At 36.9% G+C, this 14,824-nt stretch overlaps 2 protein-coding genes across 3 annotated transcripts; one reads left to right on the plus strand and one right to left on the minus strand.

Moving 5' to 3' along the window:
- Positions 1-2,929: 2,929 nt before the first annotated feature.
- On the minus strand, positions 2,930-8,906 carry LOC111780232 (protein phosphatase 2C and cyclic nucleotide-binding/kinase domain-containing protein). Its single transcript, XM_023660574.2, has 15 exons — positions 6,940-8,906; positions 6,692-6,823; positions 6,382-6,615; positions 6,161-6,286; positions 5,976-6,038; positions 5,806-5,888; positions 5,477-5,708; positions 4,699-5,018; positions 4,514-4,601; positions 4,357-4,423; positions 3,972-4,249; positions 3,835-3,900; positions 3,642-3,763; positions 3,395-3,551; positions 2,930-3,299 (listed from the first exon to the last, which is right to left on the minus strand). Exons 1-15 carry the CDS (start codon positions 7,975-7,977, stop codon positions 3,042-3,044), a joined length of 3,264 nt encoding a protein of 1,087 aa, XP_023516342.2. The 5' UTR covers positions 7,978-8,906; the 3' UTR covers positions 2,930-3,041.
- A 2,019-nt stretch (positions 8,907-10,925) lies between these two features.
- Positions 10,926-14,140, plus strand: LOC111780235 (S-adenosyl-L-methionine-dependent methyltransferases superfamily protein). Of its 2 annotated transcripts, none has more exons than XR_015413713.1 (8): positions 10,926-11,222; positions 11,521-11,635; positions 12,001-12,048; positions 12,810-13,038; positions 13,166-13,253; positions 13,416-13,481; positions 13,586-13,676; positions 13,755-13,835. XR_015413713.1 is itself a non-coding variant. In XM_023660578.2 (8 exons), exons 1-8 carry the CDS (start codon positions 11,115-11,117, stop codon positions 13,845-13,847), a joined length of 816 nt encoding a protein of 271 aa, XP_023516346.2. In that variant the 5' UTR covers positions 10,927-11,114; the 3' UTR covers positions 13,848-14,140. The 2 variants fall into 2 exon arrangements, 1 of the variants encoding a protein (XP_023516346.2); XM_023660578.2 differs by having other exon boundaries at positions 10,927-11,222; positions 13,608-13,676; positions 13,755-14,140.
- Positions 14,141-14,824: the final 684 nt, after the last annotated feature.

Raw genomic sequence — 14,824 nt, forward strand, 5'->3', positions numbered from 1 at the left:
AATGATCATGGTTTATAATCAAAGAATACATCTGTCCACTAGGGTGAGGCATTTTGGAGAAGCACAAATCAAAGTCACGAGAGCTTATGCTCAAAGTGAACAATATTATACCCTTGTGGAGAGTCGTGTTCATCTAACATGATATAAGAGTTATATGCCCTAAACTTAGTTGTGCCAATAGATTGACATATCCTCAAATGTCGAACAAATGACTCCAAAAGAAAAGGAGGAGTCAAGCCTCCTCGAAGGCATAGTAAAGAATGACTTAAGACTCCAAAAGAAAAAGGAGTCGAGCTCGATTAAGGGGAGGCGTGCTTTGTTCGAGGGGAGGTGTTGGATGATGAAAGTCCCATATCGGCTAATTTAGGGAATAATTATGAGTTTATAATCAAATAATACTTTCTCGATTGGGGTGAGGTATTCTGGAAAGTCCAAACCAAAGTCATAAGAGCTTATGTTCAAAGTGGACAATATCATACCATTGTGGAGAATCAGATCTATTCGCGACTACTCACGACCGGCAAGCTGCTTGCGACTGCCTCAACATGGTGGATCATATTTTAGGTTACAAAATTGTCTTCGGATCTTTACATGCGCTTACAAGAAACAAGCAACTTGGCAATAGCGGTCAAATGTAAAGAACAGAGATGATTCGGTGGTGCCGTGCCAAATATGGGTCAAATTTAAAAGAATCAGACAAAATTAATGGAGACAATAATTAGGGTTAGGGTTTTGCATGTAATTTGAATTTTTGTTGTACAATTGTTTAATTTATATCTAAAAATTTCTTAAATATTAGAATATTTAATGAATCTTTAAACATTTAATTTTAAACCATAGTTTATTTATTTATTTATTTATTTATTTATGTATTAGATATAAAAATAATGTTATGCCTATAGTAATTCAAAACTTACAATTTAATGTATAATATAAATTTGTAAGATCAATGATTTATTATCGTCATATATTTATGGGATCAACGACATAATTTTAGAAATTTAAGGATGCAATTTCATAAATACTATAGAGCCTATATGAAATGTCTTACTAATTATTTAAAAACATTTTTAGTCACTTAAAAAATAACTCTAAAGCTCTTAATAATATGTTTCAATAATTATTTTGATTATAGTATAAAAATCTTACCTTCTTTCTTGTGACAATATATCATATTCTTTATTAATGATTACTTGTTTTCTTGCTAATCAACCTTAGACAGTGATTTTAACATGTACTATAAATATTAATGTTCTCTTATCATTTTTCTTCCTTAAAAAAACTATCTAACATATAGTCACATTTTTTGGAAATAGTTAATTTCGAATAAAAAACAAATTACGTGGCATTTATCATATTATATCAAAATTTACCATAAACTCTTTAATTTCATCTAATTAAATCTTAGAGTTAGTTCAATTTTCTCTCAAATTTTTTTTTGTAAATTTATTAATCTTAATAAAATCAAATAATATACAAAAATAAATTTAATTAAAGCAAAAATTAACTATTTAATAACATAACCAAAACTCACAAATAAAAAAAAAAAATCAATATCACGAAATTTACTTTACTCACAAATAATTATTTAGTAAATTCACATGAGAATATTTACTTTTACAAATTTTGTATCTTTTGAAAAAAAAAAAAATCTATTCAGAGATAAATATTTTAATTGTTCAAATTTATCTATATTTAAAAATACAAATTGATAAATTAAAATTTTAAAAGATATAAGTTGATAAAGGCGAAAATTTGTTATTTTTGAATAAACGATTTCCCTATAACATTTTAATTTATAATATTTGATTATTTGGTTATTTTATTCTTCCAAATTATATATATATATATATATATATATATATATATATATTTTTTTTTTTTATTTAAAAATATCGAATTTATTATCGTTTGGTTTCATTTATATTATTTAAAATATATCTCTATCTTTCATTAAATTTGAAATGTAAATTTAAAATGTAAATTTGAAATGTAAAGATTCAATTTATCTTTTAATGATGCAGCTTTATATAAATGGGTTGCATTACATCATTCTAATTAATTATTCTCGTACTCTACTTCCTTTTCTTTCACTGAGCCATTCTTTTCCCTTCCTTCAATTTTACTATGGTTAGGGTACATTACCGCCATAATAACAGAATTGTAGAAAAGGACGTGTACGAAACAGCTAGGATTTTTCACTGCTTATGTACAGGCGAGCAATTTCCCGAGCCGTCGTATAATTCCGATGAACAAGTTTCAGATTCAACTTCCGGCGACATGGATGAGGAAGACGAAGCTCCATCCATCAACGGCGATGAAGACGTGGCGTTGGAAGTGGAGGAAGTAGTAGAGGTAGTAGCTCCAGTGGTGATTCCGGCGTTGGCGGTTATTATGAACATAATTGGAGCACGTAGCCCGCCGTGGGAGAAGCGGTTGACGAAAAGCGACGTGTCGGAAGGGCAGGGGAGATTGATTGTACGGAAGGAATTTGTGACGAACCATTTGTTACCAATGTTCAATGCCGATGAGGATCCGAGCGAGGGAATTGATGTTACGGTTTATAATGGTGAAGGGAGACAATACGATATGCAGTTCAAACTCTGGGCTTCTAAGCTTTACGTCCTCACCAAAGGCTGGAATGACTTTTACAAGACCAATAATTTGACAGAGCCTGGCCTGTATATCACTCTGTGGATGTTCCGACATGTCGAAACTCACAAGCTTTGTTTTGCCGTTACTCCCGGACAGTTTGGAGAGCCTTGATTTCGTGTCCACCGATCTCATCTTTATTTATTTATTTATTTATTTTTATTTTTTTTGTTGTTTTTATATTTTTTTTTTTAATAAATGTTTAATATTTATGTCTTCTACGAGTTTATAAAGAATTTATTAGATAGAATAAAACTGTCGTGTTATCGGACAAAAATGAGAAAAATAATATATCTCTATTCACCGACCTAATCTTCACATGAACTTATGTCGAACAATTTCTTAAATTATGAATTTGTGTAGAAAGAAAACAACCGATTGATAAGACTCTACCAGTCGTTGATCCACTCGGGAACGACATCCTGTTCATCGCGATCTTGAGTTGGTTTGACTAAAGAGACTAAAGAAACACTGTAATCTTCAGGGTAGCTCTCCAAATATCGAGCGACACGAGAAGCAATCGACTCGGGAACGGGAAAGGTACCGTCGTGGATTCCCTTCCAATCAACGCCATCGAACCAAGGATGAGTTCTAACAGAGTTTTGATTCTCGTTTCCAAGTCTTTTCTTCTCATCAACTTCAAGTAACTGATCAAAGTATGTATATATATGGTGGGTAATTAAAGGTGGGAATGGGGAGAAAAGAGGAGATTATTGATCACTATAGCAGCATTGCATTTTACCTTGACGATGAGATCAATTGCTTCATGACTGAAAATCTGGGGAAGACTTAATTGTCCTCTTGCGATCTTCGAAAACGTGTCGAGCTCGCCTTGTCGCCATGATCCGAATGGCATTTTACCTTTCAGCATGAAATAGATTAAGACTCCCAGTGCCCACCTGAGCGTTTATGATAGGGAGTTGTAAGTTGAAGTGCCTGAATATTGTCTCGTTTATGATTATGTAAGCATTGGGAGGTTTAATGTTTACCAGTCAGCAGCGAAACCATGGCCATTGCCCTGAACTATCTCGGGAGCTAAGAAGTCGGCCGCCCCGCAAATAGTATACGTTCTCTCGCCCGATGTTCGTTTCCCATATCTAAAGTCTACTAACTGCAACAAGAGGAATACAAAAAATTTACTGACAGAGACCTTGGAAACTGTTATGATGTAGGAAAATAGACCTGTAAGTGTCCGGTTTGATTCAACATTAGAACATCAGGGGAGATTCCTCTGTGGAGAACACCAAGCTGAAAATTCAAACATTAATTCAGGATTGAAGAAGAACAGAGGATCAAACAACAAGTCCATAGAAACAAACCTTGTGCAGATCTTCCAGTGCCATAACAAGAGAGGCAGCGAAGAAACGTGCAGAAGATTCATCGAGCGGGACTTGAAGTATCGAAGACAAAGGACAAGCAAGGCGAGTTTTTAGCAATATGGCAGCATGTGATTGGTCTAAACAAGTGCAGAGAATTTGCGGCACACAAGCTGAAGAACTGATGCTCTTCATAAGATCTTTCTCCTTTGAAACTTGTGCTTCAAGTCCCAGCCTTTTGACCTTCTGTCTCGCAAATCTTTTTAAACTAAGCATAGTGTCTGCTTCAAATTCAAATTCACCAAGGCAGTTCCATAAGCTTGAGAAGTAGCCATCAAAGAAGAAAATTATTCATAGCCATTATAAAGAGGAGATACTACAAGATAACCTGTGTTCCTTAACCGAACTAGACCGATTTCACTGTATTCTGTGGAATATAAACACGTTTTCCACTCCTAAAAACAAAAACAATCAAAGAAGATAACAAAAGGTGTCAGATTCTGGATAAGAGTAACATAACCACGAACAGCAAAGTGTCTGCTCACCAGATCAGCGAGCTCGACTTTCGGAATAGCTGAAATGTCGAGAATTTTGTCTGAGTGATGGAGAGTGTCTGAAGAATGTTCCTTCGCCCTACATGAAGGCAAACGATGTGTACAGGGTAGGATATGACATAAGGAAAAATATGGTAAAAGTGTGGCCATACAACTCAAAAGCAAATGCAATATACTTTTGATCATCTTGGGAGAGCTTTGGTAAAGGGCCAACAACTGATTCAAACTTTTCCTTTGTTAAAATAGAACACACAACATCTTCTACAGCAACTGCTTGTAAGAAGCCCACATGCTCACCAAGAAGTCCCCATTCACCAAAATAACTTCCCTCTTTCTTAATAGCTACGATCTCGTTACCACTCCGTGCGGCATCGTCCTCTTCTTGACTGGCATAATTGAAGCTGTAAACATTTGAACTGCTCATTAACTCCGCATCGAAAGTGATCCTCACTCGTCCCTTTTGAATAATGTGCAGTGCACATGAGCCGCCTTCCGTCTGCAAAAAAAAAAGAAAAATTACTTGAAGAGTTGTAAATGTCAGTTCTAACAGCCCAAGCCCACCGCTAGCAGATATTGTCCTCTTTGAGTTTTCCCTTTCATGCTTCCTTTCAAAGTTCTAAAACACGTCTATTAAGGAGAGGTTTCCACACCCTTATAAGGAATGCTTCTTCCCCTATCCAACCAACGTGGGATCTTACAATCCACCTCCCTTGCGGACACAACGTCCTCGTTGTCACACCGTTTGATGCTTGTCTCTGTTACCATTTGTAACAGCTCAAGCCCACTACTAGCAGATATTGTCCTCTCGGAGCTTTCATTTGCGGGCTTCCACTCAAGGTTTTAAAACGCGTCTACTAGGGAGAGGTTTGCACACTCTTGTATAGAATGTTTCGTTCCCCTCTCCAACCAATTAGGATCTCACATCAGTTGTGTGCTATTATAAAATAAGGTTACCCCATCAACAATCAGCTGCCCATCTGCGAAGGTAACTTCAGATAGGCAATCTGCAATGCGACTCAATTGCAAGATTGTTAACTTCGACAAAAGGTCGACAGATCGAAGAGATTTCAAAGATGACAAGTTCGAAAATTCTGATATAAGAATGCCACGAAAGTCCTCTCTTTTCAAAGCCCAAAGCGTCCCGCTTGTAACAGCACGTACTGAGGCTTGAAGTGGTTTGTTATACCTGAATATACATTATACACAAACCAAACTATTAAACAAATGAAGTATTAGCCATACATGATCAAACATGGAGCTGCAGTTAACAAGAGAAAACCCACATCAAAGCCAGTTCCCCAAAGGAAGATAGCTTCTCAGCTGTGTAGTGTTGCAGAATTCGAGGAACGTCTCCATGGCTTTCTTCCTGTAATTGCGATGATAGCATTAAGTCAACACAAAGCCTCAGGAAAATACAATATAATAGATTAGGAGAAAGAAAAATGATATGAACCTGGGTTGCCAAGACCTCAAATTCTCCACTGCCAACCACATAAAAACAGTCACCTTCGCCACCCTACAAACCAACACAGCCCATGCACATACTCAAATTCTCATTTGCATGCATGTATTTGATTTAAGGTAGCAGATGGCTTTCATGACAAGGGAAGAAAACAAGAGATAGAGAAGGAAAGATACTTGTTCGACTACGATTTGCCCGGGTATGACCTCAACTCTTTGCATACAATCTAGTAAGACTTGGCACTGAGAATCAGTTAGTTTTCTGAAGAGGAAATGGTCGTGCAATGCTCGTTCAATATGTGCCTGTGGAGTATGAAGCCAAAAACTCAGCAATGAAACAAATATGTATCGATTTTCTTCGATAATCAAGATATATTAAAAGCAAGACACGAGCTTACTTCTTCTTCCCATGACTTCCTGTGAGCTGGTGATGGAGGCACCCAGACTTGCCCGTTCTCTAGGGAACTCTCGATAGCCCGGAGACGTGCCCTTGACAAATCTTGCCTTGCACGGTTGTTTCTATTCCAGCCAAAGGTAGAAGGAGACTCTGATCCTGTCACCTCCACGACTTGAGGAAGAGCAGATGGAACGATACCACCTCCAACGGATCTTGTCGATTCATTAGTAACAGTCTAACAAAACAAATATAACCAAATGTAAGAAACTATAGTGACTTGAATGGCAAAAGGATAAGGAAAGTCCTCGTACATTGGTTAGTCCATTGATATGCACCACGATAACCGTGATATCGTCTGTTCGCGTCTCAAATTGAAGCCAAAGTTTATAGGACTCAGCCACAATTGCAGCACAAGCATCACGGGGATCTTTATATTTAGAAACCTGTGAAGATAACAGCATTCATTCACTCATTCCTTAAGCAGTAATCAATCAAGAATTAGCAAACAATCTCACAAACATATTATAGAGTCCATTAAACATATGATAGAGTACATTACCATGTCGACCACGGTTTGGCTCGAAAGAAACTCAAATACCCCATCACTAGCAACAACAAAGAAAGGATGATCTGGTGTCAGCTCCAGAACAACAATTTCAGGCGTAGCAACAACGCCAATTGTCTCGGCAATCGAGTCGCCTATACTTCTTGTGAAAGCAGTGCCAGGGTACATCCCATTAGGTACCCAAAGCCTAGGAGGATCACCATCATCTCCTTCTTCAGTACCCCAGAACTGAATCTCAGGGTTCTTCAGCCCCTCAATCTGATCAAGTGTAAGAACTCTAGCACCACAAAGCTTAACACGTTCAACTTCATCGGCTCGGAACGGAGTTTGATCGATTGAGAGGTCGACAGCCACGACTTCCTTCCCTCTCCGCTCTGCTATAACCGCTCTCGAATCACCTGAATTAGCAACATATATAGTCCTACCTCTAACTAAAACAGTAATAGCCGTAGTACCACTCATGCTATCATCCAAGATATCTGCGTGCAACTGTGAATTAGTGGTTAGATAAGCCGCATGACAAGCTTCAACAGCGTCAGTGTGGAACCTACTATTCCTAAGTAAATTTTCACAGAGCTTCCGTTTAACAAACTGCGAGCACTGTGTTCCGAATTCCCCATGCCCGTCGAAAACCCCAAAGAAATGGTCATCTGGGCTGTTCCCAAATGGGGTGTGGATGCAAAAACTGTCTTGATTTGCCTTATCAAGGGCATCGGGATAATACCCTCTTTGCGAAAGGAACGAATATTGTAATTTGAAGTTCCCAGAAGGAACTTTGACGGTTCGAGACCCCTCGGCGGGCAAGAACTGGGAAGAAACTCTCGACAGCCTCGTGATTCCCACTTCTGAATCTCTGTTGTTTGAATTCAATCGATTTAGTTGGTCGCCGATTTCGCCTTCTCGGCTATTAGAAGACGAAGAAGAGATCGTGTCGATTTCAGCGGCGGTTTTGGCAATTTGGGCTTCAGCGATTCTCGAAGATCTTGAAGTAGTTTCATCGCCAATACAAACCCTCGAAAAAACGCAACCCATTAGAGTAAGTACGGAAATGAAATAGGACGCGTCACAAAAATTGCCGCAAAATTCATCAGGTTCACGCGCCAAGGCTCGTTATCCTGTGTACGAACTACTGACAGTCGCACTACACCACGCCGCAAGCTTAAATTAACCCAATGGCAGACAAAATGCAAGATGAACAATTTTTATGATCAATCTTCAGAATCGAAGTTTTTTCGAACACCCAGAGCCGGAATTGTGGAGATAACGGCGGAAAAATATCTCTCCGAGTCAATAACTCAACCAAAAACTACACCCCCGAGATTTTGTGCTGATTAAGCTTTAGACCTTGAAACTTTCTAGATTCCGATGAGAAATTCGGATGAACATGAAAACGACATTCTTGATCAACTGGGTAGAAACTAATTTTTTTAAAAAGCGTGCTCCAGATAAAGAACAACAATTAATTAACCAAAACCGAACCCCTTGAAGCCAAAAAGACTGCAACAGAGAAGCGGCCGATGAGAGAGTGATATCAGTCGATTTTGACGCTTGAAGAAATCACGAAGACTCAAAAATCGAGAGAGAAAGGAAGAATCCGGAGGGAAAAGATTCAGTAGTCAGAGATAAAGTAGAGTCAGAACAGAGAAAGTGACTGAAATACTCAAAAAACCATGAACTCAGATAGTCACCGACCGTAAACAGAGCTAAAAAGATGCAGAACAGAGGTCAGCGAGGATCAAGGCCGCAGAGGCAGCTTTCTGCAGGTGAAGATTTTTGGTGTTTTCAAACGGCCCCTGTTCGTCCACGCATAAGGCTGGAACTTGAACAAAATTACAGAGCAGATGGAGAAATGGGGTGGTCTAAGCAGAAGAAACGGCCCTACCCTATGGCATAAAACGACATGGGATGTTTGGATCAACGTTGGTCTTCAATGAATTTAACTGTGCATCAAGTACAGTACAACAAGGATAAAGAATGTCACCACCAATAAAAACGAATCCCAGAAAAAGAGAGTGCAATAATTTAAATTTTTTTAATCTGGAAGACGGTGGGGACTTTTGATGGTGCAAACTACCCAACATGAAAAGAGCCTCGAGCGGCTAAGAACACCATCCACGTTCTCTCGTTATCATGCAAGTGGACCCTGACTCATCTTTCTGGCTCTAAAAGACCCACACTTTTGTCTTCAATGTTGTCGCTGTGCTGGGTTTTCAGGTAATTGAGTGACTGAATTGGCGACGAACTCGATTCAAAGCCCCTAACAATCGACATACATGATTCATGATTTTGATTACTTTAGAAGTGGGTCGTAATTTCGGATGTCAACAGCGAATCCGGAAGCTAACCAAGTGGCTTCCTTGATTATCTCCATTTAATCTATGTTATAATCCTTTAACACTAATACATATTTAAAAATTATTTAAAGTTTAGTTGTATATTTCATAATTCATTTATATTTGTCTCGTTCTAATCTTTTCTTTTTAGTAGATTCGATTCATGTTATTGGAAATAACACTTAAGAATGTCTAATAAATACCATTATTTCTATCACCGATAGACCTCTTTTAAGAACATGACAAAGGCGAGCCGAAGAAATAATGGGTTGGAAACAAAGGGGATGGGAATTAGGGTTTGGAATGTGAAAGATACCTAACAAACATTTAAAGCCTTAGTTAATGAAATCCAAGGAGAAAGGTAAAGGCAAAGTTGTAAATTTGATTGGGGAATTTTATTTATTTTTATTTTTAAAAACATTTTTAATACAAGTGGAGTGGGACCCAATTCTCGCCCTTTCTATTATTGGGCCCACTTTCTACTGCCAGCTTGTACTACAAAAGAAACAAGGATGCCACTTGGCATGTTTTAATTTTGTTTATGAAAAGGTTGTATTTCCACGTAGGATGAGTTAACAGCTAATTAACGTAGGTGTTTGTTTTTATTTCTAAATTTGTCCATGGATGACCTATTTCCATATATTTTAATTTTTTGCATTAATTATTAATTATTTAAATATACATATGGCTTTTTTCCATTAACAGCCCATATCAATTAATTATTTCCCAATTATTTTTAAAATTTTTAAATCTTTGCTTGATCTAAGCTTTTTTTCTTTGTGGAGGAGAATTGAAATAAGAGGCAAAGACTCACGAGGAAGACTTTTTTGTCCTACACCTGTCTCGTAGACATCTATGTTTAGGAATGCCCATGAATCAGATGACTCTTTTTTGTCCTACACCTGTCTCGTAGACATCTATGTTTAGGAATGCCCATGAATCAGATAACTTTTGTCCTGCACCTGTCTTGTAGACATCTATGTTTAGGAATGCCCATGAATCAGATAACTATAGAGATAGTGGAAAAATTATGAAAAATGAGAAAATATAATAAAGGAAGAAGATATACGACAATTAGTTTATGAGATAATTTTCGAACTCTATATTAACAATTTTCGCTCCTATCCATCGAATATTGTATTAGTTATCTGTTCATTTGTCATATCAATCTGGTTGTGCCATTTTTCCCTGTATATACAATGTTGTCTCGATAGTTCACTATTAGGCTTGACGGCTTGACGTAACGACGATGGAGCGGTTTTAAAAGGTTTTAATCTGCAAGTTATTGTAGTTAATGTATTTTTTTTTGGTATCAAAATTTATTAAATAATAATAATAATAATGATAATAGTTTGTATGAAGATATATTTGCCAAATTTTATAGATAGAAGGCTAATAAAGATATTTTTTTAAATAAAAGTTAACCCTTTTAACTAACTTTAAAGATTTACTAAAAATATGAAATCTAAATTTAAATATTTAAATGAATAAATCTAAAATAGATGGGGTTTTGAAAATTACGGACTAAAATAGTATTTTAAATTAAAAAATTAGTGACCAAAATAGAGTGTGAGAAAATTTAATTGGAAAAGGTAGAAAAAAAAGGAAGGAAAAAGACGAAAATGACCTATATACGCGCTGCCCATGGGTTTGCCGCGAAAATTAGGAAGCGCATAACAGTGCTAGGGGAAGCTGGTTTAAACCCTAGAGATATTGGTTCCTCCATTGCATGCTGCCACCGCTTCCTCCGCCGGGGATTACCGTCGTTCATCGACGTTTCGTATTCACCTCAGAGAGTATCAGCAAAAGAGATAATTAAAGTTGCGATTTAAGGAGATGGCGGAAGAGCAGGAGAAAGCAGAAGCTGAACTCAAGCAAAATCCTAAAAGACGCAAGAAGCATGCTTTTCCCTATGGCAATTACCAAAGTTACTATGGATACCGGGTATTTCTCCTGACCTATTCTTCCCCACTTACCTCGGAGTTCTAGGTTGCCCTTCTTGGGTCTTCACGTGGTAAATATAGTTCTGAGAAGTATTCTCGATTGTCTCCGGTTTCTGGTTAAGATTCGAACTATTATCGGTTAGTGATAGAAACGAGAATTTAAAATTTCGAGAATTGGTGTAGACCAGTCAAGCTTGTTTTTCCAACTTCAGTGCTCTAATAATTTATGATTCGTTCTTATTCGGCCGACAGAAATTTGCGTTACCCCTAGTTGCGTTTTCTTATTTTTTGTGTGGCAGTTAGGTCAAAAATTTGTTGAAGATCCGCGTCTAAAGGTTTTCAAGAAAGAATGGTTTGAAGGCAAGGATTGCTTGGATATTGGTTGCAATAGTGGGATGGTTACCATTCAGATAGGTAGCAATACTTCAATCTCAGTATTTATATATATATATATATATATATTTAAAAAAAAAAAAAAAAAAAGGATTGATACGTCCTTATCATGTGCAGTAATTTTATGAACTTCTTACTCATTTTACCAAAGGATATGCATGGAAGTCTCAAGTCTGAAAAGAAGTTTATATGCATGTTGCAGCAAAGACAATAAAACTATAGCAACTTCTTGTCATTTCGCTATGAATTTAAAACTGTCTTTTGTGCATCTCAGTTCAAGAAAGCTCTGTTATCACTGGCTATTTTATTGTTCATTGAAGATTGTGGAAGTGCTTTTTCTCAAATACTAGAGCTCTTTACTTATGCGGATAACTTTCTTTTCGCAGCTAGAAAGTTTAATTGCCGGAGGATTCTTGGCGTTGATATTGATCCCGGTAAGATTTACTCTAAAAGCTCTACAACTTCCATTGCAGATCCACTTTATACTTCTACAAAGTACATGAAAGCGGTTTTGTGAATAACTATCTTCTTTGGAGGTCTAAATCTTAATTGATGATGCATTCTATCATTAACTATTTTAAGCACTTGTAAATTAGTCATGTAAATTATAGCCTGGGATGGTTGGATGCTGATTTATTGTTCGACTATATTATTAGGGAGATTAGTTGGAGAATTCTTATACAAAAAATGTAATTGAAGGGTTTTACAGAAAAGGGTAGATATTAAAGGAGGTTGTTGATAAGGGTACGTGTGATACATATTTAGATCTAAATAGTCTTGAGTGGTATGCCCTTTCCCGGTCCCCTATGGGCTGTAATTATAACCTGTAACACACATATTTTTTTGGCTTTGTCCTATCGGATTGCCTCTTAGTAACTTACTTCATGGGTGGGAACTCGAATCTCTGTTCCTCCTTTATATTGATAGAATCAAAGCTCGTGACCTAAAATTATTGAGGGAACTTACATTGTTTGTTGAACTACATGGATCATAGTGACTTCATCAATACGAACTCTATCTTTTACTGGTGGCTTTAGTAATAATCACATCATGTTCTGGTAGTTATGTTAGGAGAAAATATATCTCAAAAGTTAAAGAATTGTTTGTATACCAAGGTACTTAGCCAGAGTTGATCTCCCAGTCTTTCTATACAAATGATTGCTGAGTTTCCAACCTGAACTTCTCTTTATGCAAGATCGAGTTGACGATGCTTACCGGAATCTAAGAAGGGCAAGAATAAATGTTGGGAAGCTGGATAATGGTTTGGAGCTTGGTGCTTCTGGAGCTTCGAAGATAGATACAGAAGCTTCTACAAGTATTTCTTCTTCCAAAGAACATGATCTTCATACCGATGTTTCCTTCCAACAGCAGAATTTTATATTTAGTCAATATCCACCTGAGAAGCACTATGATACAATTCTTTGGTAAGTTAATCTTTTTATCTTGTGTTGCGTATTAATGCTATTTGTTTTCTTGACCCTTGATACATCTCCCTTCTGGGGTCACAATATGCGTTTTTTGTTTTTTTTTTTTTTTTTTTCTGTACTGCAGTTTGAGTGTAGCAAAGTGGATTCATCTAAACTGGGGAGATGATGGTTTAATTACATTGTTTTACAAAATTTGGAGACTGCTTCACCCGGTACTTGCCTTGTCATACACCTATGCACTTTGTGTTAAATGGTCCTAAGATCAATAATAACCGTCCTAAGATCAATAATAACCTTGGTCAGTTATATGTTTGTATTTACTTTAATGTTCGATTAAGAACCTTCTTAATTATGCATTCATTCTGAAAAGGCAGGGTGGCATTCTTGTTTTGGAGCCTCAACCTTGGAAGTCTTATGAAGCCAACTATAGTGTTTCTGAGGTAAAAAAATTCATGCATCCAAATTGTTAATCAATAATTACTTTTAGTCAAACTTGAATTTTTTTTTGGGTGCTCTTCTAGCATCTCATATCATATTGCCTTAGATCGCTGATCGTTCTAATGCAGACAACTAAAAAGAACTTCAAGTCTATAAGGATCCTTCCAGAAGAGTTCCAAGAGATACTCCTAGACAAGGTATTTTTATGATTTATTTGGCTTAGTTTTACAAACAGCATCAGTTTTCACTAACTTCTGGACAAAATACCACCCCAGATTGGGTTCAGAACAGTTGAAGCCTTAACCACCGGCTTGTCCCACAGCAATACAGGAGGATTCAATCGACCAATTTTTGTTTTCCAGAAGTGAATGTTTGTAATCTGGACATCTGAACCAAATTGAATGCAGAGAGCAATCAGCTGGTCTTTAGAAGTAGTTAGTTACAGGCCTTGTTTAGTTTAAATAGTACATTACATATTCCAGACATGGTAAAGAGTGGCTGTTTTTGAAGGGTGCCGTCTGTAGTGGGATCCCTGTCACTTACGCGTAGGTGCTTTTTGAAGGCTTGTTGTAAGCTTCTGCTTTTTGATATTTACGTCGTTATCCTTTTGAACAATCTGAACGCTGATATATATTACTATTCATGTACCGTTCATTTATCATTTTCACTCATAACTAAGTTTAAACCTTTCTCTGTGTGACAACAAAGTTGTTTGTCTCGTTTTGTAACCCGAACAAGGTGACAGTTGATGAAAATGTAATTAAAATAAGTCTTTTAATTCTGCTCAGTTTGTATCAAAAAAGAAAAGAAAAGAAAATGTACTTCAAAAAGTGCTTTGCAATCCAAATAGTTCCCGAAGTGGATGCTAAATCGCTCTAAGATAAATTATCTTTAAGTTTCTTTAATTTTCTTTCAGGATATTATTATTTTGAACAGGTATTTAAACTTAGAAGTCTTGAAGAGGTTTTTAACATCTTGATTAGTCGTAGTCTGAGTGAATCCAATCCTATCCAGACTTCTTCCCAACCAAGCTCACCTGACTTGTCTTTGGTTGCAGGAATGGATCTTAGTCAATGATAGGGTTAGGAATGTCTTAGAGCAAAGTTAGGTGCGGATTAACCATTGGGTGTCCTTTACAGTTTCACAAGCTGGTCCTCCAGACAGCCATTGACAAATTCCGAGTTAAATATGGTTGATTTTGTAGCTATTTCATTTCCTCAACCACTAGAGGCAAAAGGTCTTTCTGAGAAGTTGATTTGCTTTGACCTCAGTTTCGAATATTTTCCAGTTTGCTACAAAAGAAAGCATTTGTTTCTTTCTGGATAACTCTTCCCAGGGCCATTTT

Source organism: Cucurbita pepo, chromosome 18 (genome assembly GCF_057944985.1).
Source record: "Cucurbita pepo subsp. pepo isolate OVF chromosome 18, ASM5794498v1, whole genome shotgun sequence".
Classification (NCBI taxonomy): Eukaryota; Viridiplantae; Streptophyta; class Magnoliopsida; order Cucurbitales; family Cucurbitaceae; genus Cucurbita; species Cucurbita pepo.